This window comes from Ciconia boyciana, chromosome 1, assembly GCF_034638445.1.
Source record: "Ciconia boyciana chromosome 1, ASM3463844v1, whole genome shotgun sequence".
Lineage (NCBI taxonomy): Eukaryota > Metazoa > Chordata > Aves > Ciconiiformes > Ciconiidae > Ciconia > Ciconia boyciana.
In genome coordinates, this window is record NC_132934.1 from 85,325,963 (window position 1) to 85,353,955 (window position 27,993).

The 27,993-nt window shown below is 42.8% G+C and overlaps 1 protein-coding gene across 9 annotated transcripts; it reads left to right on the forward strand.

Moving 5' to 3' along the window:
* FOXJ2 (forkhead box J2) lies at positions 1-27,952 on the forward strand. 9 transcript variants are annotated; one of them, XM_072878334.1, is made up of 13 exons: positions 2-200; positions 859-952; positions 1,424-1,545; positions 16,373-16,725; positions 17,248-17,322; positions 19,322-19,390; positions 19,757-19,897; positions 20,346-20,544; positions 22,441-22,767; positions 23,165-23,266; positions 23,735-23,935; positions 24,710-24,808; positions 25,380-27,952. In XM_072878334.1, exons 4-13 carry the CDS (start codon positions 16,393-16,395, stop codon positions 25,466-25,468), a joined length of 1,635 nt encoding a protein of 544 aa, XP_072734435.1. In that variant the 5' UTR covers positions 2-200; positions 859-952; positions 1,424-1,545; positions 16,373-16,392; the 3' UTR covers positions 25,469-27,952. The 9 variants fall into 9 exon arrangements, with proteins under 9 accessions (XP_072734389.1, XP_072734408.1, XP_072734397.1 ...); XM_072878342.1 differs by having other exon boundaries at positions 2-177; positions 863-952; XM_072878288.1 differs by adding an exon at positions 7,862-7,930 and having other exon boundaries at positions 1-1,545.
* Positions 27,953-27,993: the final 41 nt, after the last annotated feature.

The following is a 27,993-nucleotide window of genomic DNA, read 5'->3' on the forward strand; positions in this document are numbered from 1 at the left end:
GAGCCGCAGCCCGGAGCAGCAGCCGCGGGAGCGGCGGGGCCTGGAGAGACTCAGCGCCGCCCGGCCGGCCCCCCCCCCCCCCCCCGCCCCCGCACCGGAGCCCGGGGAGCCCCCCGGCGACGAAGCCGAGGCCCGGCGGAAGGCGGCGGAGGCGGCCGCTCAGCCCCGCGCAGGCCCGTGAGCCGCCGCGGCCTCCCGTGGTAGCCGAGCCCGGGCAAGAGGAGCTGGGGCCTGGGGGGAAGCCAGGGACAGCCTCCGGGCAGCCGGGGTGGGGGGACACCCCCGTAGCCTGCCGGGGTGGGGGAGAGACCCTGCCCGCCGCCCCCCGCCCCATCCCCAGCCGTGAGGGGACACCCCGTTAGGCAGCCCCGGTCCCGGCGGGGGGGGACGCCCCGGCGGCCCCTCGCTGCCCCCGCCTCGCTGGCAGGCCGGGGCGCACCCGCCTGCCGGCCGCCTTCCCCGCAGCTGGTGCGGGAGCTTAACACTTGTTCCCTTCCCCACTAACGAGCCACGGGTGGGCAGAGGCCCCCAGCACCAAGCCCTGGTAACTATCTAGAAGCAGGTCTGCTCTTCCTGGCTGTAGAATAGAGCCTCCTGGAGCTCGCTCAGTACCTATTTAGGGGAGAGGCATCCTCTGACCCCAGTTTCTGGAGGCTGTGAGAATAACCTACTCCCCCTGCTACTGAGGAAATTCTTCCCCCAAGCAGAGGAGACAGCTCTTCCCTAGACCAGATAGTAACAGGGGAGTCTTCACAGGAGAAACCCCATATGCCTAAGAGAGGCAGGCCCCAAGACAGAAGTAAGCAAGAGCTCCAGATACTTAACTAGTAATTTTAATTATTTACATCTGCTCAGCAGGCAGCAGAGAAAGCAAAACAAGGGAGAGAAAGCAGAGGCAGATTTAGATGTTCTTCTTCCCTTTTCCAGTTGCTGTTAACCACTGGAGATAAAGGTAATTTCCAATACTGACCTCATCCTCCTTCATCCCAAGGAAGATCCCTCATCCCCTAATCCCAAGAGCGTTTTCTTCAAATATCCTGTGCAAGGAGAGAAGACACACCTCCCAGCTACAGGGAAAGGAAAAGGCGGATTTCGCTGATAATATCCACAGAGATAGCAAGAATTTTTTCAGAGAAAGAGATTTGCCCACCCTTAAGGTGCACCTAGGGGAAAGAGAAGAGAGATTTACAGGTAGGGAGACTGGGGGAAATTGATGTCTGAAATAATCTGACAATCAGTGAAAAGGCTGTCTCCCAGGGGAACACCTCTTTAGAAGTTAGCTGCCAAAAGGGAGAGAGGATCTCCATCCTGGGATAAAACCAGCAGTTTTAGGGGACTGACAATCCCAAGCAGATTGTTTTAATACTCAAGATCCTGATTTCATCCACAATCCCTTCGCCCTCAAAATACGCTCTTGGAGAAGCTCTTGGAATAGCTGACAGCAACGCTCTGAGGATGGGTCTCGGAGAAGGAGTGTGAAGGGCAGCACCCCAGAAACCAGCACTGAAGATAATCCACCTCCCTCCAGAAAATCTTCCAGACAGAGTGAGTGACCACATTATATCACCTCTCTATTCCTAGCTGTCCTTCTCTTTCGCCTTCTATCCTTGTTTTTCATGTCTCTTCTCTCACTGTATTGCTCTCCTTTTAATCTTTTCTCTCTCTTTCTATTTCTGAACCTCTTCCCAGCCTTCTTTTTCTACGTGTCTTTCTCCATCTCTCTCATTTAGCTCCCTTATATGCTGTATGGGATTGACCTGATTCTTTCCCTCACTATTCAGCTTATGGGAGACCTTAGCCCTATTTAATTGTAAGAAAACTCTCTGCCCTTTCCCTTCTACTTGCTATCTACTTCCCTTCTGCTACTGGTGTATTCATCCTAGGCTCAGCCTTTATCATCACTGGTGTGAAATTAATTTCTGTCATTTAGGGGTCATTGAGAAGGATAATGCTGGCCAAAAAAGCATTGAGGAGACAGGAGCTGTGATTTGTAGTGCTAGTGTCCAAGGATGCACCTGTGGGGTTGGAGTGTCAGTTGTTCTCCATGTGGGTCCTACTATGCTCGTAACTATGGGAATAAAATCATTGTGCGATGCAGACCTCACTGTGCTTGGGAGCTGAACGTACAGATCCCAGTGCTAGTACTCTGAGATGTGTGTCCTAATGTACCTAGGGGCTGTGGGATGAATTCTGGAAAGAGTGCCCTTGAGAGTGGGCTCTGTGGTGCTCAGGGGCCTGTGAATGAAAATTGTGACAGTGCTGGTGGAACCTGCTCTGAAAGCCAAAAGAAGCCATTCCATTGCCACCAGTCTTCATCTGTGTTTTATGCTGTGTTCAGGGGCTATAATGTGAATCCTAATGCTAGTGCCGTGGTGAGCCAAGCTGTCTGCTTTTTGTAAATGAGGCAGTTAATTTCCAGTCACAAATGACACTAACGTAGTGATTTCCTGAGAAATCAAGTCCGAGGGAGACTTCATCTCAAATTAAGCCAAGGCAGATTTCCATAGTAGAAGAATCATGCCTAAGGATATCTCACCTCAGAGATTCCTGTTTCTCTTCTCCAGTGAGATAGCAGTGAAGAAATCCAAGATGAGAGGGTCCTTGGCAGGACAGGAACCCTTCTGGAATCCATTTGGAAGCACAATGGTTAACAGGGAGTCTCTGAAGAAGGAACTCCTTGGTGTAATTTGCTAGCAAGATCAGACAAAAGATGCCAGGTCCCTCCAAAGTGATTCCTCATTTTGGCAGAGAATTTTGATAGTTATCCATAGCTTCAGAAGGTGCTTCTTTCTAAGGGAAGGCTGAACCATGAAGCATACATATGTTCTGGGGGTACTATTAGATGCCCTCCTACCTGTTGCCCTATAGTTATGCAATCAGCCTGTTTTGAGTACAGCTGTGTTATCTAGCACAAGGGAAGAGATAACTGAGGCATTCTGGCCTTTGTACATTCAAGGGGGTAACTGACTTTCCATGCTCTTGAGGTTAATTTACCTTGCGCTGCCCCCTTCCTCACAGTAATGACTTGACATTTTTCAAGTGCTTTTGGCTCTGATGGATGCCAGGGCACTTCACAGAATATATATGCCAGCCTTACAAAATTCTGCTCTCCCACAACAATTATCTTCCTGTATATGAAACAGTTTTTTTCTTCATTATTAATGATAAAGATTAAGATTTTGTATTTGCTGCCTGAGGTTTAAATATTCATGACAGACATACAAGGCTGAAAGTCGTATGCTGTAGAGTAATTGTTATTTATTTGTTAATTGCTGACAGAGCATTCACTGCTGACTTGGACACACAAAATTGAGACAATCTCTGCCCTGAAGATCTCGTAGTCTAAAACACAGCTATAAAAAAGCTAGGATATACTGATAAATTTAAGGAAGGGAATAATTTTTAGAAAGCGTAGCTCTTCAGTGTGATCATGGTATTTACATGAAATGTTTATCACAGGCAAAAATGCAGCTTCCTCTGAGGTGGAATACTGCAGCTGTTCTGCACCATTTATTTTATACAAAAGTATCCAGGAAAGAAAAAGGGAGAGTATTATTTATCTTCATAAAAGCCCAAGGTACTTTTTAGACACATTTAAATGAAAGTGCTATGTCTTTAAGAGTTTACATTAAGAATGTTAAACCTGAACACCTAAAATTAGACTTTAAAAACCACATTTAGGTACCTAAGTAAATAGCCTAATTCTTGTAAGTACCCAGGAACGTAGAGCTGACTTCAACAGAAGCAATGAAGTCTCCAACATTTGAGTAAGAGACACTTAGTTATGTGTGTATGGGTTTGTAAATTTAAATTTGGACATTCATGCTTCCAAAAGTTGACTTTTAAAGTTGAAGCAGTCTGATCTTGTCCGATGTGAACTCCGCTCCCATCTGAGAACTGAGTGTGTGGCATTTCTCAGGTCAAGCCCTTAAGTAAAATGAAATGAGAAGGTCTAGAGAGTTATGGGAAAAGGATTACGTTACTGAAAGATTGTGAGGTTATATTAATGTTTAAGTATGTGTTCTGTAAGTTCTTGGGTTTTATCTTGAAATCTGGTTCTGTAGGCAAGTTTCTAGGGTAGAATAAGGAGTCAGAAAAGTTGGAATGAAATACAATAAACAGTTTGAGGAGTTTGGATATAATTTCCCAGTCCAAGATGAGATTGTGACTACTGCAGTACTTCCCCCCCCCCCCCCCCCCCCAAAAAAAATACAGCTGAATGCTGGTGTCTTTGGAGAAGTTTTTTCTTACCCCAGAGGTGCAGGTATCTTTGCTTACTACCTCCTCCCCTAAACTTCATATGGCCTTCATATAGTGGGAGATTCAGTATGCATCACAGGTTGGATCTTTGGCCCTTTACTTCAAGTGTCAGAAAGGAGGTATGGTTAATGGCAACTGTGGTATGGACAGCTGTCCCTCAAGAGCAGGACTGAGCTGATTATCACACTTTACACAGCTATCAGACAGGAGTTACATCTCAGTCATTAGCAACCAAAAGATGCAATGCTTTTGGACTCATTTTTCCATTTGCTTCTCCCAACCTTGGGTAGAATTGTAACCAGTGACTTTCACACAGAACCCTCTGTGTTTTGTAGTACTTAATTTGCAGAATCTGTTGACGAGTGATGCTTCAGAATTGAAACTTACAAAAATATTGTTTATAGCATTTTCAGTCTGGAAGACAACTTTGAAAATATGAGTAGTGCCCAGATTAATGGACAGCCTAAATGGTATCTCCAAAATGTTTGAACTCTCCAGTTGTGTTAACTGTGAAGCCTAAAGAAAAGCATTTAAATCTCTGCATTGCTGGCTCTTGCACATAGTGTTATTTTAGCAAGAATATCCAGTTGAAGTGTTCAACCTCAAAATGCTTATCATCTTGGTAGAAGTCAGCATTGCTACTTACTATCTATTCTGCTGTTGATGTTTCCTTCTTCTTTCTAAGGGATGTATGATGATCTATAACATATTTCTGCCCTGTACTCATGTTTTCACTTTTAAAGGCAGTCTGTATATATGTGTGTGTGTATTACTGAGAGAGAGCAAGCATGCTGCAGTATGTTTTCACAATTAATTAATTGCAAATTTTCATTTAAAGTTTGAAATGAAAGCACAAAATATTGGGAACGTTTCAAAATTCGGAGACCTTGCAACAGAGTTTAGGACCAATTTAATGTTGTGTCCTGTGGTGCTTTGCCAAGATTTGGACTGGACTGTTGTTTTATCCTTCTGTCTTTGACCTGCCCCATCCTCTACCCCATCCTATTATGAACCTTGGAACTGGTGTCTTAAAGGTAGATGATGCACAGATTTTGCTAGTTCCTGACCTTTGTGAACCCTTTCCTGAATCCGGTCCTGGGCTTCCTAGCATCGTGTCACAGTTAGGTTCCTCTCCTGCACCTTTAAGGCCCAGCATGTTTCCACCCCGCCTACTTCTTTACTCTCATTTCCTCCTACACCCCACTCCTCCTCCCAGTTCTCTCTGTACTGCTCTTTGCATCTCATTTTTCCATGCTGTCCCTTTGGCATTCTGTCCGTGGTCCTATAAGCCTAAAATGCTGCTTCTCTCTTGATCAAGCAAGCATCCCTCATCTCCTCTCTAGGATTCTTCACTGGCAGGAATCCTTTCTTACTACATCGCCCAGGCTCTGCTCTTACTTCCACACCTGCATTTTGACCTGTTCTTGGTTTGGCTTTCATTAGATTATATGCTTGTGGACACAAAGCGTTTTTTGTCTGAGGTTATGTCAAGAAATCTATTCTTTTTTACCATTATATAATAAATAGGATTTTGTGTCTCTGAAAATACCCAGTTCTGCTAGGCTGGGGAATGCCGCTTTGTCTCCATAATCTGACTCATTCATTCTCCCACCCTCCCTTCTCCCCTGCCCCCTTGCCTTCCTCAGAAATAGCTGGATTTTAGTTGGTTAGAATGAAAAGCCCTTGCGTTACGTTCTTTGGTTCCTTCCAGCACTTCAGGATCTTGGTTTTGAGAATTGGGGTGAACAATTTGTGCAAGGCCCAGTACTCCATTCCTCATCTTTCTAAGCTGGTCAGGTTACTTGATGTGAAGTCAAGAAATAAGGGAATGTGTGTTCTTTTTTGGTCCTTTTTTATGTATTGGAGAGACTGAGTAATGAGGGAGAGGTGGAGATGACAAGTGAGAACTTTTATACCTCGAGGAAAAAAATATTTGCTTTTTTGTTTTTTTTGCAATTAGCAATTCAAATTTTGTTTATGCTCTCTGCTGTATAAAGACTGTGGCTGATTATAGCAGAAATATGTAATTACTGTTTAAAGTTCAAATCTGAATAATTGGGAAGGAATCTGAACTTTTTGTGGTCACAAATTAAAGGAGCGAAGTTTCTGAGTTCTCAGTTTCCCCCAAAAAACTATTGTTAAGTAAAACCAAAACAATTCTCCCTCCCCATCAGGAACTTGCAGAGAAAAATAAACAAGCTGCTAAAATAGTTACCTCTGAAATTCCCTTTATCTCTACCTGAACAAAGCAGACAAACTTTGAATGTAGAGAACTGGTCTGGGATTTGGGAGACTGTGTTCTCTGCATGGTTCTGCTACTCCTTTGCTGGCTGACCTTGGGCTGTGTGCTTCTCTGTGCATGGCTTCCCATTTATCCTGGAATAGGTTATTGATCCTTTATAAGGGTTCCAAAGTATAAGGATTAAAAACACTTTATAAAGGCTGGCTGTTCTTTTTGCTCTTGATTGCCTTAATTACAATGTTATACTGAACTCAAAACCTCTATATGCCGCTTTTTGTGGCATTAAGAAACAGTGAAAGCATGATGCCCCAGTTAATTTTTGTTTAATTGAAGGACGTGTAACTCCAAAACTGAAAGATCCTGGACCATGTCTGCAGCCTAGAACTGTTTTTTAAGTTGACTTAAGTATAGATATTCTGACTCTCTTGAAGCTTCTCCGAAGATCTCTAATGACCTTTTCTTGGCCAGGTCTCAGGGTCTCTATTCCATCCTCATCCTTCTTGGCTTCCCTGCTGTTTTTGACACTTGATCATGCCCAGTCTTGAAATCTTGTCCTCCCTTGACTTTTGTGTCAGTATTTTCCTGGTTTCCCCTCCTACTGTTCTAGTCATTCATTCAGTAGCTTCTGCACTAAGCTATTTACCTTCCTCCATTTATTTTTTTTCATAAGTTAGACACAAAGACCCACCTCTGATATCCTCTCTTTGCTTTTCTTTACCTCCTTCATGCCAGTGATATTAAATTATGCAACTTGGCATACTGCCTTAGCATCTTTTTTGCTGCAAGTTTAAGATTTGCTGCAAGTGTAAGACCGCTGAGGCCAAGAGGGAACTCCAGAAAGCTCCTTTGAGATTTCCCTTTCTTTCCTGCTTTCCTCTGTTGCGAGCCTCCACAGTTGGGCCTATAAGATGGGTTTTCTCATACTCTTCTTGCTCTGCACATACAAGATAGGTGCTCATCTTCTAGTTTCGTGGCCTGAATCTCCCACTTCTTCTTTCTTAGTCTCTTTGGGTAACCCTTATGCTTTCTCCTTCATTTACTGTCTTGGTTACTGCTAGCTGTTCTTGCTGGCCTCTGACAATTGTGTTACCTTCTCGTCTTGTTAAAAACCAATTGCTGAAGCTCTTCCTCCTGGCGTGTTTTCTTAACATGTTGCCATCTCCTCCTTGACAAGCCTGTTCGTTGGCTATCATCCACCACATAAGGTTCCAGCTTCTTGTACTCGCTCTAAGGGGCCTTCGCATTTATGTTTCTCCCCTATCTGTCGCTGTCTCTTATTGTCCTTTGCTCTGCTAGCAACACAAGCATGACACTGTGCGTTTCCATTTCTTGCATGAGCATCTCCACATTCTTCCTCAGCTGAGTCATACCTTGATACATACAGGAAAATTGCCAGCCAATAGAGGCCAGACATACTACCTACCTAAGGTAAGTACTAAGAAACTACTTATTTGCATATTTGAAAATTATTCAAAAGCTCTAACTGATACTCAGAGGTAGTTGTCTTATTACATGTACCCTCCTCTCCCTGGCTTCTTTTATAAAGAAGGATGATTACAAAAGTAAATAAATACCATCATAAGCAAAGACACAACATCTCAAAGACTAGGAAGGTCAGGGTTGGCACAGAATAATACTTACTCGCAGTTGCAAGGTGACAATTGTGGCAAGAATGTGTGTGGAAGAAAGGAGCTTCTTTCAGTATCTGTAAGGAAATGAACAGGAGATTTAGTTTGAGGATGATACACAAAATGGAGCATTTTAGGAGTAGGGTGCAGAAAGCCAAGTAGCAATACTAGCATTTTAAGCCAGAAGAAACTGTTAATGGGTGTGTGTTCCTTGCTAGTGTGGTTCTGAATCCTCTTGACCTTCTAGCTTGGTATAAATCTTTAGAAGTTGTGAGCCTGGCTAGGGATTGTCAGGTATTTTGTCTCCTGGAAGACAGTTCAGTCAGTTTAGTTCAGAATAACAGCTAACAGAATAGTGAAAAGGAATTGTGTTAAAACAGTGGTTGAGACCCAATTTATGAGCTTCACACAGCATTACTTGATTCTTCTGATCATTCTCCAACTTCAATTTCAGCTGCACTTTGCTTCCAAACTCCTCTTTAACAGGCTTTTCTACAGTGCTTTGGTAATCTTAACTCTGGGAGCATCTGCTGTATGTACATTTTGGCCACGTGGTAGCCGACTAATCTGCACTTGATACCAGTTTCCTTATTTTCTGTGAATTCAGTACATAGTTCTTGCTAGTGCTTGATACCCATTTCCACAAGTGGGATGGAATGGGTTGTGGCTTGTTTTAGCAACTATTGCAGAGTTCATATTGACTAATCTATTTTCAGTGGTTCAGTCTTTGGTGAACAGGTTCTGACCACTAGCAGTCAGATTGTCGTTTTCACAATGCCTGGCTGGCATTCATTTAGCCCTGGGAGCTCTCGTACATAGAAGCTTTGTAGTATTACTATTATTAAACTGCAAGGTTAACAGTCATTTTTCACTGATAGACCCATTTTTTAACGGGAGTAAGAATACAGTTTTCATTTGTAAGTGCATGTTGCATTCTTTTAACCTGAGTTTCTGTACCTATCTTTGCAACGATGTGAAGATCTTCTGAGCAAGATATTCTGCATGCTGATCTACTTCTGATGTTGTCTCTAATTTCAGAGACAATCTGGGTATCATATCAGTGTTTGCATATCCTGTACTGAAGGTTTACTACTGGATGTGATTCTAATAGGCAGCCAAAATTGAAATCCTTCTCTTCAACCTGGGTGCTCCCACAAGGCTGTGGGAAATACCTTCTCTTAGATACAGTTTCTCTACCACAGACTTCTTGGTTTCCGAGGGAAAATTTCATTCCAGATATGTGCACATAAATTTGAATTATTAAAAAAACAATACCCAATACCTTTCTCAGTGTAAGAGTAATTGTTCTGTTAATATTCTTAAAGCAAATGCCAAAGGTTTCTCTTGCCTGCCTTGGCATATGTTTAGAATTACAGCTCCTACTTCCAATGGTAAAATACTGCATAGCGGTACTGAGGGTGGAAGGATGCTGCAGAGACATTTCTGCTGAGATGATGTATTTTCATTGTGCTTCTTCAAAGTGCTTGGTTTACTTTTTACTTCAAATCTGTTATTGGGAGGGTTGTCATGGGACATTTGGCTTATTATTAGAATAAATCTTTTATAGTAGTCTTATTACAAAGAAAATAATTTTTGGCTCAAAAGTATTTTAGGCATACCAGTATTCTCAATATCATTTGCTGTTTCTTTTGTCAGGTGTTACATATTCCCCACTTTCACTTATGCAGCACCATAAATAAGCAAACTAATCTTAACTTTGAACAGATATTTTCAAACTGTCTGAGGGGTCTCTGCAATGTTTGTGTAGTATTTCTCTCTGCATTTTTGTTGCATGTTTATATAGCAGACAACAAAAATATTTGATTAGTTGATCTTATTAAAATCTGGCAAGGCACTAGCTATGCTTGATCCTAGCCTTTTATGCCTGTAAAGATACTCTCTCCCTTGACATGAGAATGTTTTAGACTTTGGCTGTAATGCCATCTGTTGATAAGTTTAAATAAGCAGGTCAGGTTTTGTAAACTATACCATTTTGTCAGTTTCGTACAAGACTAGTGCTTTTGGAATTGGATCCTGATGCACTTCCAACCTGGGGGTTTTGGTGACTTTATAGTCCCCACAAGACTTCATGCTTCATTAGTACCAAGAATGCATGCACAGTCAGTGCCATTCATTCACTAAATTCAAAATACAAAATTATACCCTGCTCATGCACCTCTCACAAAATGGAGGGAATTGAAAGGTCCTATGTTAAAATGTGCCATTATTATATTTATGTAATTAGTAACTATTATGAAAACAAATTCGTTTTCTTTTTATTTTTCCTCGAGACTTAATATGAACCTTATGTTGTTGAGATTTCTGTTTGTTAAAGGAAAACCATATCTGTATAACAACTTAATTAGTTCAGTGATTTATGTTAGGCTATACATGGTCTAAAAGTTTTCATCTTCCTCTAACTCTGATTTTTCAGTACCATCTTAGTGTGTTGTAACTTTTAGCAAACTTCCAGTTCAGGATGCCATAATTACTGTACCACCTGTGTTCTTTTATACAAAATAGCATCAAACATTCAAAGCCATTTCGTCTTGCACACTAAGTAGTTTTGAGTAGGAGTATAGAGTCAGACCACTGTGACATGGACAGGCGCAGATTGTGACAGTTCATATTCGTATAGGTGATACCACGTTGTGTGCTCTTTGGTGACAGTAACTTCCTTTGGTTGAATTCTTTTTTCCTTTGTGGTTCATGACTAGCGAGAACTGCGTGCCCCTTATTACCACAACTGCAAGCCTATAGTTTATTGGGAAGATGTTTTTCGGCTTGTTCTACGGCTCCCAAAGAAGGGAAACGTGGTTCTAGGGTGTGACAATTTCTCTTACCTCTTTACCCCAGGGACTGGATTTCCTGCTTTCATATGGCACTGCAGACAGAAGTGTACTTTCAAACTGCAGTGCTTTTCTTTTGGTTTGTTGATATACTGACACGACACCTACCACTCCTTCCAGGTTAAGTTTCATTTTATGAACAATACCCAGCAGCCTCTCTCTTCCTTCTGGATTTAATTCCAGAAATGTAAACATTTCCTGAAGGCTTCTGAGAAGTAGTTACCAAAATGATGGATAACAATTTCAGACTATGCAGGTAATCAGTATCCTTTTTTCTGATTTCTTATATGAAACAAATATCTCTCAGTGAGGATGCCTGCTTAGAGAAGATAAGATTTCAAGTGTTTTGTTCCTGCCCTCTTAGTTCACACCTCTTTATTTTTGAGGGAAAGCACATGTCTTGAAATGGCAAATTTTCCTTCCTGCCAGAGTTAGCAAAATTGATTCTTTTCCCCTTTCTGTATTGGCATAAGAATACAGGTTTCTTGCATGTGTAATTTACAAAAGTATGTCAAAATTGCCTTTTTCCATCAAAGTAGAAGCTGTCCATTTCTCCATGCATGTGGTATTCTTATGTGTTACTTTTTTTACTTACTTTTTGAGGCAGTTTCCTCTGACATCCCACTCACCTTTGTGTTTCAGAAAGGTTGCAGTCATATGGTTCTTTTTTGTCAGTTCGTTGGGTTTGATGTTTTTTGTTTGTTTAAATACCTGAGAAGTGAGGTGTATCTCTGAGTATATTAGATGGATATTGCTAGTTAGATCACTGGATCTGTGTTTCAGCCACCTAAATAGAAGTGGCCTTATTTTTATATGTGTTCTACAGCAATGTCTCTCACTGCTTGGTAGTCTGTTGTGCATTTCTTCCTTCTCAAAGTTTATGTTGAGAAACCTAAGTTGAGTCTCTGTTGAATGTTTTGCCAGTAGGGTTTCATTGGATTGGAATAGCAGCAAATGAAGCAACAGTTAAAGTAAATATAGAAAAGTAAATGTAGAAATTTATTCTAGAATATGCATCTTCTGTAGGCTGTGCACAGCGTAGTTTCATTCATTGTATGACTCTCTGCTTCAGTCGTAACTGATCCTGACTGGCCAGCCTTTGAGTTCAGCCTTAGAGAATGTTTTAGGCTATAAATGTTTATTAACTACATTCAATATGACCGTTAGAGTGCTGTTCCCCACATTTCATACATTTTTCAGTCCTGATATATAAGTAGCAGTGATCTTGGATAAGATCTGACTGGCTTAGAGCAAGCATTTGCAAAATAGCAGGGCAGGCAAAGTACGGATTTCTTCAGTCCAGCGGCAGGAATAGTACAATCTGATAGACAGAAGGCTGCCTTGCATTTTCAGCCTGAGGTTCGATTTGCTAGTTGCAAATATTCATAGTAAGGGAGTAGCTTTCCTGGAAAGCTGTAGTGAAGTATTACTAGTCCTAAGTGAATTAGTGGTTATTAAAAGGTATTCAGTGCTAGGATTTTCTTTAATGATTAATACATTTTCCTTATGAATTAGATTCTCATCTGTTTAACTGTAGTTTTGGATCAATGCTTAGCTGTCATTTTTGCATCTTTCTGACCTGTCTTGACTTGGGGTTGTACTGGAACTACTTAGTGCTTGAGAAATGAAGACTCTGCAGTCAATTTCCAGCTGTCGATGGTGGTTATGACTTGGCTACCTTACCCTTGGTTTTTGAAGTCAGCCAAATACATAAGCAGATACCATTTACCATGTAAAGTTGGACATTATGAATTCTCATCTTTGACTTTCTTTTTACTTCTTCAAAGTTAATTCTGGCTTGCTAATGTGGTAGGATTTTTTTTAAAGACCCTTGATTTCAGTTCAATATGTTTGTTAGTCATTAGTATTTTTTTTTTTTTCTTTATTTGAGTGGGATCATAAGAGAAGAGTTTGAAAGAAGATTTGCCAGGCAATAAACTGGGAAGGGAAAGTTGGAAGAATCATCAGCTGCTCTGGTTTGGCTGCAGTCTTGTTTATTGTACCATTAAGTAGTGTCAAGCTGGTGTACTGCTTGGATCAGGTGAATGAGATATGCAGCACGAATTGTAGCAAGTGTTACTGTTATAGTAAGTATTCTTTCAAATAATTTAGTAGCCAATTACACCAAATTATTTTTGCACTGGCAGTATTCTGGAATTGCCACCTTACTTACATTTTGACTATGCCTGATTATTACAGCTCCCATATTGCCAGGATACAGACTTATAAATCCAGTAACATGATCAAGTTTAAACTTGGAAAAAAAATCTTATTCCACTGCTTCGAAATTTCCCATGTGATTGTTATTGGGTCTGAGTCTTCACTTTCTGTCCTAAATTACTGTCTAGCGTATGTGTTCTTAAAAAGCTGCCGTATTTTACTGATAACTAGTTGTTTCAGTACTGGGTGATTAGTGCATATGTATACACAGATTTTTTTTTTTTAATTTAAGATTTTGGGATTTTGTTTTCTTGCCAAAGATTTTTATAAACCAGGGAATGAAAATATTCAGATTCTTAGTGTGGGTGTGATGTGACCCAGTTCTAACCTTGCTTGTCTCCCTGACAAGTGTATTTTACACAAATATGCAAAAGCTTGTGTATTTGATGATTGGCGTGTTGCATATCAACCTTACATTTTACTGCATAGCCAATCATCCCAAATGCTCTACTGACATAACCTGGGCAAATCTGAAGCTCTGTGAAAACTGCAGTGTTTTCTTCTGCTTCTGGAATTTCTGGTGTTTCAGATAGGTATCTTAATCTGCCATAGGTTTTTATAACCTCATTTTCTTGATTTCTATGCTTGTCTTAAAAAAAAAAAAAAGGGGGGGGGGTGTGTCTGGGAAATTTGTGTTTACTTTACTTTGGATTTGTATTGTTAGCACAACTGATATTTCATAATGGTTTAACATGCATATGATAAGCAGCAGTAATTTGTTCTCTGATTGCACTGTGGAAATTAAAATTTATATGAGGCACACTTACAAAATCAAGCATTCAACTGATATTTAGTTCATGCTTGTTTTCTCCCAAATTGAATACTACTTTTAGTGAGGGCTGTGCCTGTAAAGTTACCATGCAAATGTAGCTGTGTTTCAGTTAATGGATACCTCAGCTGTCTGTCCATCCCCACTGGATGAAAATGCATTGTTGCTTTACCTTTGTATAATTCAGGAAGGAATAGTGCTGCTTTTGTTAAAATTTAAAATGTTTGAGATTAGATCAATTCAGCCAAAAAGAGCTATATTCAATAAACAACAATAAACAACTTGAGGAGGGTGGATAATGGAAAGCCTTTTGCAGTTCTGATCGTCTAGTTAGCTGTGTAGCAAGTAGTCATAGCTATCATATGTGATAGTGTGGCAGATGAGTAGATAAGTTAGTAGCAGTTGGGCTTTTCCTTTCCTCCACAGACAGAAAAATGTTTCCACTCGCTACAGATACTGTAGTGCTGCAATTTTACTTTTCAGTCTGTGCATGCGTATGAGTATGAATGATAATGTTAGCTGTGCAGTTAGGTGTTTTCTGAGCCCAGGGCTTTGGAGCCACTGCTTGTGGTAGTTGAGGAATGGATTTTGTTGGGGTATGGTGTAGGTGTTTGAGCCCTAAGAGGTGTGATGAGCACATGCATGAAAATGAAAGGTTTAGTGCATACAAACGTGTTGGAGTGTAGATTCTTAAGTGCTTTTGTGCTGGGAGCGCACTTCAGTGCAGAAGTGCAAGGTATAACGCATATGGTTGTGGGGGAAGAACGGGCAGCTTCTGTGTCAAAATGCTGGGTGCATCTGTCTCTGGATCTGTGCATCCACACTGTGTTATTGTCAAATACCTATTTTTAGAATGAGTATCTAATTGGTATTCATGCAGATGGGTGTCTCCCTGTCTCATCTGATCCACTCATCTAAGTGATGCACTTGGTGGGAGGTGTCTGCTGATGAATCTTTCCTAAGCAGAGTGTGTTCATGTCAGTCTGTTCTCTCTTAGGTGTATGCATGTGTTTAATTTGTTACATGAGTGTGTACATAAGTATGTGCATGTGTGTTTGTGCATTTACCTTTTGTATGCACTAGCATGCTCAAAGATAGTATCATCTAATCCTCTAAAAAAATAAATTTCAAAAATGAAAGATGCAGAACTTGCAGCCCTTCAAGACATGATTCTTCTCTTTATGCAAAGAATAAGTGCAAGGCAGTGCAGGTTGTGGCCATGGAAACTTAGCTACCTCAGTCCAGTCTTCAAGGGATTGCTCCTCGTATTGTGATGCAGCCAATTATGAGTAAGAATAATGATCTTTCTGCTGCCTTGACTACTACAAAAGACAGCATACAAGTTTGTATGCTAAGTGTACAAGTTCATACAAGTTCATGCTGCTAAATATTTTCTTCATATAAAATAATTGTTAAGTGGAAAACCCTGGGTACAAGTGCTAGCCATGTTGGACAGGTGTGTTTTATTTTTACGAGGGGAAATATATAATATTTATGAGAGGAAAGATCCTGAATCTGTTTCCACCCTGTGTCAAACTTGTTGTGTGACTTTGGACAAGTAAGTTTTTCTTGTGTCTCAGATTTGGGGAAAATACTTGCCTGTTATATTGTGAATTAAGCAAGATTTAATTCAATATAATGATATGTATATTTAGGAAAAATGGGTTATGGTAGGCAAAGCTTTAACTATTATGAGCTTAATATAGTCTGTTCCACCTCGACATGGTAGACGTAATTATCTATATATAGTATTATGCATGATCTTGGTGTTTTAAAATGAGATATGTAATCCTAGCTCTAAGGAATAGGATTCATTATAATGTCACCTGATCAAAAAGAGAGGCTAGGCCTTAGAGAGAAGTGAATTTCCCCCCAAATTAAGATAGTCACAGTCCTGACTTTTCCAGATGATCTAATTAAATTGTGGTTTGTATATGGCATGAAGGAGTATTCCCTTTTAGCTATGATTTTCCTCTTACCTGACACAGTAAACCTACTGGATTACAGGTAATCTTGGTGAAGTGTCCCAAGGTTATATTGCTTATGTAGTAAAGGAGTAAATGTGATACAGCTGCTGAAAAGGCTCCACTTCCTTTGAATAGATCTTAGTTCTTTACCTGGGAACAGTTGGGATGCTCTGGGTAAGGCTGTCCTGGCAATGTTACCATCAGCACTGTCCCAGCTACTATCAGCAAGGATGGTCCTCCCAGAGACACAGTCATAGGCCTTCTTGGATGATTCTGTCTGGCTGTGAATAAGGTATATGAAGTAGGATGATCTTCATACAGTTATTTGTGATAGGGGGAGAAGCAGAGGAGGAATGCAAATGGATGTTTCTGTTCTTAGGGTTGAAACTCCTTGTTTATCTCTCAGGAGTTCCCTTTCTGCTCCTTTCTCCTCACAGATACTCCTGCTTCCAGCATCATGGCCTCTGACCTGGAAAGCAGCCTCACTTCCATAGACTGGCTCCCACAGCTTACTTTAAGGGCTACTATTGAAAAATTAGGGGGTTCCTCACAAGCAGGACCTCCAGGGGCTGCCCGAAAGTGTGCCCCAGGCTCACCGACAGATCCCAATGCCACCCTGAGTAAGGATGAGGCTGCAGTGCACCAAGATGGGAAGCCACGTTACAGCTATGCCACTTTGATCACCTACGCCATCAACTCATCACCTGCCAAGAAGATGACGCTTAGTGAGATCTACCGTTGGATCTGTGACAACTTTCCCTACTACAAAAATGCTGGTATTGGTTGGAAGGTGAGGACTTGCATCACTAAAGTACCCTTTTTGTCTAAGTACAAGACTTACTTTCTTAATTCTGTGCAAAATACCTTCACTGAGCAAAATAAAAAGATGTGAAACTAAGTTGACTAACTGGAGAAAATGCAGAGCCGAAAGTCCCATTTTCTCTGAGAATTTTGTTGTATGTATGTGGTGGCCCCTTAAGAAGGAGCCTGCAAAAAAACCACCACCAACAACCAAGAAAAACAAAACAAAAACCCCCACAAAACCCACATCACTACCAACCTCTGCATCACACTGATACTATTTTCATTGCACCTTCTATAGATGTATAGGTGGTTCAGCCCCATATTATTCATCCTAATCCATCCCTCTCCTTTCCACAGCTACTGTTCTGCTCCATTCCAGGTGTATGTAGTGAGCTTTGGCTTTTGAGTATGCACCATCCTTCTATTTTCTCTACCCGCTCCCGGGCATACTCAGAAGGCTGTATGTTTTTGTTGTAGCACTTACCTGTATCTCTTACTCTTTCATCAGAACTCTATTCGTCATAACCTCTCTCTGAATAAATGTTTTCGGAAGGTGCCTCGACCGAGAGATGATCCTGGGAAGGTAAGAAATCTTCATGCTCCTGGACAAGCAATTTAAAACTGCAGGGAATAAGCTGGGGTTGCCCTTTCTAACTCATGGTTGGAATTTGAAACCTAAAGTGTAGGCAAAAATGGAAGCAGTAGTAAGATTTACTGCAGTGCTTTGGCTACAGAAGCATTCCCTTAAAGGGAACCTGTAAAGGGGCCTTAATGGTTTTAGCAATTATTTTTCTTATCTGTGATTTTCTGTTGACTTTAAAGATACTGAAAGAAGGAAAAAATTGGGTTGAATGTACTTTATTAGTTTTGTTTCTTTTTCTTCTTGATCTTTATGTGTAAAATGTGGGTCTAGTCCAACCTGTTCTATTATGAAAGACCATAGTGGCTGCTGGTGAATGGCAGGACTATGATGTGACATCATGGGTTTCATGGAGACAAGATCCATGGAAGTGAGAGCAGAACTGCTACCTATTTAGACTGCAGAACATTTGGTGTTGGGGAAAAAAATGTCACCATCAGGTAGTTCAAATCTGTAGAAATCATTTACAAGTAAAACTCAAGAATTTAGGAATTTGTTGGCTAAGTAAGGGCTGATAAAGCTCTGTTAGTATATATAGATTGTAAAGGGGAATCGCTAGCAAAACCAAGACTTGACATCTTGGCATGCAGATATTATTACTGTTAAAAAAAACCAAACAAGCAGAAGGAGATGGTGGGGACAAGAAGCTATGTATTTAGACAGAAAGATTGTCTCCTCCCCCCATCCTAAAGTTACCAGAAAGGGCCACTTGCTCAGGCCTTTTATTTCAGGTTATATTTAAAGGACTAAGTGGTGTTCAGTTGGCATCTATAAATGGAAGTAGTATATCTTTGAAGATCACTGCTCAAAAATACCATTGATTATATGGCTTATTCCAGGAAATCCTAACTGACTTCTGTGTATATGTTTGCAGGTGTTCATTGGCGGCATGTTGGGCTGGGTTTATAATGAAAACCTGTCCTGTGCTTGTCACTGATTATTCATATTTCAATTGGAGGTTAAAAATGAGCTAAATCACACTGTAGAGTTCTCTTTATACTTACTCAGAAAACAACAGACATAATTATAGACTATTTTATGTTGAAAGGGACCTCTGGAGGTCAACACGCACCCCCACCTCCTTCCCAGATAGGCACAATTAGACTGGGTTGTTGAGGTCTTTGTTGAGTTTTGAATATCTCCAAGGATGGAGATACCACAACTAGGCACTTGTTCCAGTGCTGCACCACCATTATTATGAATAAATTTTTCTTTATATCCGATTGTAATTTCCCTTGCTGTAACTTGTGTTTGTTGCCTCTTATTCTCGTGTTGTGCGTTTTTGAGAAGAGTTTGATTCTGTCTTCTTTATAATCTTACACAGTTGAAGACAGTGGTTAGATCCCCTTAGCCTTCTCTTGTCCAGGCTAAACAGATATCTCTGTGTGAACTGCTTGTACATCATATGTTTTAGTTCTTAACCATCATGGTGGCCCCTCTTTGAATGCATTCTAGCATGTCAGTGTCTTTCTTGCACTGGGAACCCCCTAAATGGGCACAGTACTCAAAGTGGAGTCTCAGAAGCATGGAAAAAGAGCGATCCTTCTAGCTGTCTCTGCCCAATCTGAACATTGAGTTTGTTCTCATCAGTCAATAACAAATTAATGTTGTGAGGAAGGTACTCAAGGGGGTGTGCAGGCCCAAAAGAGTTGGCCTAGCTTGGATCAAAACATCGTTTGCTCTTCTTGGTGTCCTGCCTTGGACTGATGGAAATGTAGAGCATTCTGCCTTCCACCAGTAGCATTGTACCTCATTGTTCAATACAACCCAATGCAAGAGAGGAATCTCTTTCCAACACCCAAGTCTCTGTTGTCTGATGTTCTGGAGGGTGGTCCTTGTGGTCCTAATGTTTAGTTGGTGCTGCATTCTTTGAGTCAGTCACCCCCTGCTTAAAGAAGCTCTCTGATTTAATCATGCATTCACCTATGGGTCTTCTTTCCAGGGCTCTTACTGGACAATAGATACGTGTCCAGATATATCTCGCAAGAGGCGGCATCCTCCAGATGATGATGTGAGTGTTGCTCTTTCCAGACAGCATGGAGCAGGAGGGGAAATTCCCTTCTTGTTCCAAGGAGTCCTTCCAGCACCAGACCATGGTACCGTTTTGGGGGCAGGGGATACAGATGGGGAGACAAAGGCTAGGACTGAACGAACTAGCATGTACATCCTGCTGATTGGCTGTTGTTGCTGCTGTTCAGTAGCAAAGTTAATCTTGTTTAAAGTCCTTTATCCTGACTCTTCAGTGACTAAGGCCCAGTACTCTTTTCTAAGCCATGAACTTCTGCAGCAGGAGAGCTAGCTTCCCATCTGCAGTTTCACTTCTCCATCTGTTTTTAATTTCTGCTCCTTTCCTTTTCTCTTTCTTCCCCATCCACAGATACCACAAGACTCCCCAGAACAAGAGGCAAGTAAAAGCCCCCGAGGGGCTGTTCCAGTCAGCACAGAAGCCTCTTTGCCACCTGAGGCCACTCCTCAGCTGTCGCTCCAGAGCACCACCCCCATTGCCAACTACAGTCAGGTGAGCAGCAGGAAAAAGGATAGAAGCCTTACGGTGGAGGGAAAAGGGGAAAAGAAGAGGGGGAGGAGCACGTGAATGGAAAACTGAAGTGGTGAGAAGAGAGGGGATTGTGAAAATGGTGATATAGAGGCAAAAATAAAAAGAAGGGAAGAAGTTCAAATTGCAGAGACAGAAAATAAGGAGGAAGTAAATTTTAACAAAGGGCTGGATGCAGATAAGGATAAAGGCATAATGGTATTAGATAGCTGAAGAAAAGGCTGAAGCCATTGTGCTGCAGAGGGAGGGTGGTGGTTGATTTTCCTCAAGGAAAATGGCATTTGGGAAGATTTGTTGGGAGATAAGTGATAGGGGATATCAGTGCACATTCTACCTGTATCTAGTCTCTGGATCCCTGTCTCAAGTTACAAAACCTAGTACAAGCTAAAGGCCTTACTTCTACCTTCCTTAGCAGGGCGCAGGGCCTGTGGATGTTGCCTCTACTGTAGCAGGGGGGCAGGGCCGTGAAGGGGCCGATGTGCCACCCCCGTTGTACAGTGCCAACCATGACTTCAAGTTCTCCTACTCTGAGATCAACTTCCAGGATCTTAGCTGGTCCTTCCGAAATCTCTACAAATCCATGCTGGAGAAATCATCTTCCTCTCAGCACGGTGAGTAACTATATGCGTCATGTGGGGTGGGCAGGTATCTGCCCACACAGTCTTGTCCACTGATCTATCCTTGGTATCTCTCAGATCTTCCCTCGTTTAGGAGCCTGTGCAAACAGACTTTCCTTCTTTGGCATGCTGTAATTAGTTCTGCCAGGAGCAGATAAGAAATCTGCATGTCCTTTATCTATTGCTCCCCCTAGTTCTCTCAGAATAAAGAGGATAATGATTTAAAAATACCTTGTGTTGATACAAAAGCAAATACTAAAATGGCAGAAGCTTAGAGAAATGAAGTCCTGAAGAAAAGCATGTCAGAGAGGTATTCATAATCTGTCAGGCCAGAAACCATAAGAGGGAGGGGATTGTTGCATGTGGAGTTTCTCCAAAAGGAGAGTGGAAAGTCGTAATTGCTCAGATCTGTTAAAACGAAGATTGTACAAGGCCTTGGAGAATTGAGCTTTGTGGATTGAGAGCACGGAAGAGAGCGCCTACAACTCCATTCATAGCTTGCATTTCTGGGATTGAGGAAGCAGCCACCAGAGGGCAGAATCGCTGTAGGGATGAGATGAGATGTCCATGGAAAACACTTCAGAAAAATCTTCAGTTGTTCCTGCCTTTAAACACTCTTCTAAATATTAGTCTGGTGTAAAAAGGAATATATTATTAGATGAGCCTCTCGCCTACACTGTCAACCATCATACAGTGCAGGCAAAGTTTGCTACTCTAGGAGGAGCCTCCTGAACTTGTAGCTTCAGTGAAATAAAAATTCATTACTTTTACTGCTTTCATCATGCTGGCACTTCAGATTCCTCATAGGAGCCTGTTGTGTGAGGTCTTGTAGAAAGAGCAAGCTACACAAATGTAGAGAAGAACCTTGACTGAGTGTGTGCCTCTGTTTGTAAAAGCTTAGCAGTGGTCTGGTTTTTTTTCCCCCCCCAAGTCTTTAGCTGTAAGGTAGTCTAGGAAAACTTGCAGTTTTTGACGAAATTTTGTGGGCAACTTTTGAGTCAGGATGGCAGTATTCATCCTTTTGCCCTGTCGCAGTAGTAGGATGCTCTAAGGGTTGATTCTTAGGTCTAGTGAAAAACTGAGGCTTGCTTGCGGATGGTCAAGTAAGGGCACTCAAAGTAAGAAATGGGTAGCTCAGGTTAGTGGCATGTAATGCTCTTCACTGTCATTTTTCCCAGAGGTTCCACAACGTAAGGGGAGGATGAATCGGGGAAGCAGACATAAGAGATATGCTGAGCTCCTGATATGGGGAAAAATGGAGAACATCTGATGCTCTTGCATGTAGGGAATGCCTGAAATACAAGAGGATAGAAATGACACTACCAGTGAGTCAGGACTGACAGTAGTAAAGGAGCCCTGATGTGTGCAACGTGCTCTGTGTACAAAAGCAGTAGAATGTGTGACCTCTAATGATCTGTGTGAGAAAAATTGTGAAGGTTCCTGACCAAGCTGCTTGTAGAACGGGAACTGAAGGGAGCTTTTGGAAACAGCAAGTCAGATTTATCAAGTTACCTGTTTTCTAAATGTTTTGTTGTTTAAATTTGCTTAATGGTCATTTCTAGGAAAACAACGTGTGCATGAAATTTCAGGAGAGCACAGGTTACTTTGGTAAATATAGGAAAAAATCCAGAGAGGAATTTAACTGCTTAACTCTGTACTAGAAGTTTAAATCCTGCTGGGGCTTTGTTGTAGAGCCTTTTGTTTTGAACAGAATCTGGAGCACAGTGAGGGCATAACTGTGGAGGTGATAGTTGTTGGCAGCCTGCAGAGGGCACTCCAAAAGCTTCATAAATAGCAGAATGAGCAGTGTGAAATTAGAGATGGATAATTTAAGCAGAGGTCTGATCCAGGCAGCTCTTAAAGCTCCCTCCTCTTTCTTTTCCTTGGCAGGTTTCTCTTCTCTCCTTGGTGACATGCAGCCCTCCAACCACAACTACTACATGTACCAGCAGCAGCAGCAGCAAGGCCCCTCATCAGTGGGTGCTGCTCCCCCACTCCACACTCCAACCCCAGAGGGTTGCCCATCCCAAGGGGGAAAGCAGCAGGGTGGTGAAGGTTATGGCCCTCCACCAGTGATGTCCATGCACCCACCCCCAATGCAGCATGGAGGCTACCACCAGCATCAACAACATCACCCGCACTCCCACCCACAGCAGCAGCCACATCAGCACCAGCAGCAGCAGCAGTCACAGGCTTCAATCAACAATGCTGGCTTTGGTGAGTCAGGGGTGATGGAAAGAACAGCTGGGGAAAAAGGGAGCAGAGAGGAGCCCCCAGACAGAAATTCCACAAGCGAGCTTTCCCTAAGTAGCAACTAAGTTGTGTGTGGAAAAAGAGTGAAAGCCAGTTATGATTGAAATCTGAGAGGGAAATTGCTTCCTTACTGAAGGAAAGGAGGATACGTCCACACTAGGTTTGGGATTCTGTTTAGGCATGCAGGATAAAGTCAGGGGCTAAATGAAAAAGGAGGCACCATCCCCGGGCTTCCAAGGGAGAAAGGATTTCTAGCTACTGTAGCATCAGGCTCTTTGGTGAAGAGGGGCCAATCATTTTAGATTAAGGGGTGGAGGGAAAGGGTGGTCTGTATTGGAATAATCTCCCCATTTCATTCCAGCATTTCCCCCTGATTGGTGCTCCAACATCGATTCGCTGAAGGAAAGCTTCAAGATGGTAAACCGGCTGAACTGGTCTAGCATTGAGCACTCCCAGTTCTCAGGTCAGTGCTGGCCTAGTGACGAGGTCTAGTGACTCAGTGACTAGGGCTGTAGTCTAGAATATGTGAGTGCTTTGCCCAGATCTTTTTTTCAATGTAACTGTGTCAAGTCCGTGGGTTTCTCAGTGACTCAACTCTTCTATTTGTAAAATGTGGTGTCCTACTTCATGGGTTCTGTTAAAGACCCTGAAGCACTTGAACACTGCAAGAATTTGGGGCAGGGGGAATTAATTCATAAAAGTATGTCAGAAAGCTAACTGAGATTTTTCCCTCCTACTCTTCCCTCCCCTACCTGAGTCAGTGAGACAGTATCCTAGATATGGAGCTCTCCAGGAGTTTGGTGACATATTCGAAGCAATGAAGTTGGGTTTGTGGGGAGAAGGTAGGATTTAGGGGTAGAAGACAGAAGCTCTTTGCAGGGAAGACCACAGTGTGAGTGCTGGCTTTGACATTGTCCTTTGTCCCCTGCAGAGCTGATGGAAAGTCTGCGCCAGGCTGAGCGGAAGAACTGGACACTGGATCAACACCATATTGCCAACCTCTGTGACTCCCTTAATCACTTCCTTACCCAGACTGGTCAGCTCCCTCATCTGGTTGGCCCACAGCAGCCCCCCCGAATCTCTGATTCTTGTGCCCTGAACAGTGGCAAACAGGAGCAATCCATGAACCAAGGTAATTAGGAAGGAGACTAAAATGACATGTAAATGAAGGCCCAACTCTGTGAATATCCTAAACTACTTGCTGCCTTGCCAGGCAATGTAGCACTGAGCAACTCATGGCTGAGCTGTCAGAGCTGTTTGTAGCAACTCAGCTTCCTCTGGCTTTAAAGAATTAGGATGTCCTATGTCTGTGGCCTAGACAGACCGTTATTATGTGATGCATACCATTGACAGGCAACCTCTCCAGGCAGAAATACATTTAAAAGGTAAACCCATAAAAGGAGAAAGGGGTCATGTTTTTTGTAGGTGACCAACAGAAAGGAATGGCAAGGTAGGAGCTGTAAAGATGGTAGGAGCTGTAAAGATGAAAGCCCTTGCACTCGTGTTGGAGAAATACTTGACTGGACTGCATCCTCCTTAAGTAGGAGGATGCACCCTGAGGAGAGCACAGAGGATATCATGGTCTTGATACAACTGTGATGGTGTGTGTCATCTAGTACTGAACTAAATGGATGATATTGAGCCACCTTGTGGCGTTTCTGGATGAAAATTTTCTTCTTTTACAATAATAGAGAAACTCCTGCTGGTTCCAAGAACAAGATCCCTGACCAAGCTATATATAACTTGCAGTTAGGACCCAACAGCTGAACATCTCTCAGTATCCTGTGGGTCTGAGTGAGTTGCTCTGTGGCTGAGCTGCCACCCAGTCAGGGCCAAGACAGCTGACCAGAACATTAACAGTTTTGTTTGTTTGTTTGTTTTTAATTTTATTCCTTTCCTTTCACAGTGAACTCCTATGGTCAGCCCCAGCCTCCCCATCTCTTCTCTGGGCCATCTCCTATGTACCAGATTTCCACCCAGGACTCTCCAGGATATAATCGCCCAGGTAAGGGGTGACATTAAGGCATATTATGCCAATGAATGTTAAAGAACCAGTTCCCAAGCCTTTTGTGCATTTCTCCCAAAGCACTTACTAGTCAAATGGAGCACTGAAGGTAGAGAGGGAGCCTGAACTGCAAGGGACCTTCCATTTAGGGCTCTGCCATAGCTCTGGCAAGGTTTAGGACTTCAGTGGCCTGATTTCTTTCACTTCACATAAATAGTCTTGTAGCTCAGCCTCACCTTCAGTTGGTTGCTTGAAGGCAGCTTTACATGAGAAGCTTCTGTTGATGGAGTCCTTTGTGCTCTGTCAGCAGTCAGCTGTAAGGAAAGTTAAGGAGGCTGAAACCTAACCTGTGTAGAAGCTGCTGTGGAGAATTTCACAGCAGGCCACCTACAGACATTGGTAGGTGCTGTCTGACAAGGACAGATTCATGCCAGTAGTGTTCTTGCTTGTTAGACGGTTGGAAGGGAGAAGGCCCAAATCCCTTATGCTTTCTTTTGCCCACTGTGAAAAAGTGTGACATTTTTTATTCTAACTGTTCTCTTTCTCTTCTTTTTTCTTGTTTTTGGCTCAGCTCACCATCTGGTCCCTCGGCCTCCAGGGCCTCCTCCAGGCGCCAATGAGGAAATCCCCGATGATTTCGACTGGGACTTGATCACCTAGCGAGTTACAGACTTGATAGCCCGTCCTTTGTGAAGGACGCGGGAGGGGAGGGGGACATGGGGTGAATGGTGCCAGCACCACACTCCCCAGCCTCCCTGCCTTGCCTGTATATAGATATATATTCTCTATCTCCGCCAGAGAAGCCACCGCAAGATGCTGCCGAAGATAATCCTTCCTTGCGTCCTGTTTTATCTTCTTTTTCTTCTTTTGTTTATTATTATTATTATTGTTATTATTATTATTACTACCAATAATTGAGCACAGCCCTCCCCCTCCTCTGGTGGCCTCGGACGCATCAGATCGGCTTTTTCGTGTTGCGTGGTGCTCTGTGGAGGGTGGAAAGATGGGTCCTTGGTGCCATGAAAAGACCTCGGAAGGCTGAATCCTCGAGTGCATCTTTCTCTGCCTCCGTCATTTTGCGTTTAACAATCCCTCTTTCCCTTCAAGGTGGCCGGTAAATCTGTCGTATTGGCTACTGGAGTGAGAGAGCCTAGTGGACCCTGGGAGCCTGTAGTTATGTTGTTTCGTAAATGTTGTAAAGGTCAGGGGGCTAAAGGGACACTGGAGGGGTGATTTTAGCTCTGTGAACTTTCTCACACCAGCAGGAAAAGCAAGAAAAGAAGTGGAGTTCCCAAGTACAAGGAGAGGGTAATCCCTGAGGTAGGGATAGCTGAGCTGAGCCGGGAGGGTAAACCTGAGTTTGGAGCAAGGAGAATGTAGCAAAGATGGTATTTCAGCAGAGAAGTTGAGTTTCAGAATGCAGTGCCATCTGTGAGGACTGAGAGATTTTGAGGGAATCCTGACCTATTTTCTACACTGCCTTTTGCAGTCTCCAGGTGAAGCCTACATACCCATCAGGTAAAAGAAGCAGTCAGGGGTGTCACATGTGATTCAGCAAATTCTGTTCCCCAGGGCTTTTAAATTCATCCTTGAACCCTTCAAGCCCTTCTTCGAAATATGTAGTGAGGCTCTTACTTGCATATGCAAATTTGGAAGTTTTCTCCTGTCAGTATTTGTTCAGTTGGTATTTGGCCCTCTGCCCCTTGTATTTCTTTGGAGACTGTCCTTGCCTGTGGTTGGAGAGTGCCATCAACAGGAGTCTTGTTGCTTAGGTGCAAGTTCTGTCAGTGGTTCCCACTTTGTGAATGGGCTAGTGGTGGGAAGAGGAAGCTGCTGCTCAGAATGGAGGTGAATTAGGGGACTTCTGGTCAAGGGGCTGGACCCTCTGGTCAAGTAACTGGGAGGCCCTCAGAAGTGTTTTTTGTAAGAGGTGCATTAGAAGAGAGAGGATGAAGTGGGGCAGATTTTTAAACTGAACAGCCAAAGAGTATAGCATAAGAGGGAGGAGGGTGGGTCAGACCCCTTGCAGTTCAGCTGGGGACATGATGGAATCTAGTGTAAATCCCAAAGGATGAGTTTTGTCAGCACTTGCAAATCAGGAAGGTGGAAAAGGTGCAGGAGCAGGAGTGAGTGTTGAGATGCCTCCTCCCCCAGGGCTGTGTGCGGTGTTCCCCTTTTTTCTGGTATGGCTCTGTTCTGTCAAACCTCTTGTTTCCTCTTAATATTTTGTAAAGCCTCCCCCCAGCCCTTATTCCCTGTTTACCAGTGAAGGGAACCAAGATGGAAATAAAACATCATGGCTGCTTGACAGACCTGGGGCAGGGGAGTAATAACCTCTACTCTGACTGCAGGAAGGTGGGGAACTGGCATTGCTTTTTAAATTTGCTGTAGGGATAAACCAATTGGATCTTTGTCAGGGAAGTGGACAGTCTCATTGTATTGGGGGGGGACATTTTTGTTTCTTTTTTTTTTCTTTTTTAAGTGTGTGTTTGGGGGGGAGTTCGTCATTGAGTGTTTCCAAGAGAAATGAGGAATCCCAGAGCCAACTTCAATGTGGAGTCAGCTGTTATCTCTGCTGCCTCAGGATGGGAATGATACAGCTTGGAAGCATGTGCGATGGGTTTCTGTGGGAAGTGGCACCAGAGACAACCACGAGGGACAACCTCTGGTAGGTGCCAGTTAGTGCTTTGCAGAGGGTGTTACTGAGAGCCGGCCCTGTGGAAGTCTGAAAACACCACTGGAAGAAAAACAAACCAAGATGGCTCCTTCTGCGTATCCAAGTGCTCCTCATTTGCGTATTTGCTCATTTGCGTATTAAGTTGCGCCTCATTTGCATATGTAAATACATGCCGGTCAGTGTGCAAATTAGCCTCGTTCCTCTGCCTCTGAAATAAATGTGCATTGTTAGTGCGTGGGAAGGCATCGGGTGGGTGGCATGGAGCTCTGCAGGGTGCGCGGGTACCGGCCTGCAGGGAGGGGAGGGATGCCAGCCTGTCCCAGAGAGGGGTTCTTGCAGGCCCCTCCAGCGTGGTGTGGCCCCCCGTGCTTTGTGTCAGTGGTCAGGGAGAGAGGGGCGTGGTCTCACGAGTTTATTTTTGTGCATGCTTTCTTAATAAAAAGAAAAAGTGAATGTTTATGGTTTAACTCTTTTGGTGCCAGTATTGAATTTTTTTTCAGCGGCGCCC

Coding starts and splice junctions, on each gene's coding strand:
- FOXJ2 (XM_072878288.1), top strand. CDS start 16,393: ATGGCCTCTGACCTGGAAAGCAGCCTCACTTCCATAGACTGGCTCCCA. Junction 19,391..19,756: donor GGCATCCTCCAGATGATGAT/GTGAGTGTTGCT, acceptor CCCCATCCACAG/ATACCACAAGACTCCCCAGA. Junction 20,545..22,440: donor ATCATCTTCCTCTCAGCACG/GTGAGTAACTAT, acceptor TTTCCTTGGCAG/GTTTCTCTTCTCTCCTTGGT.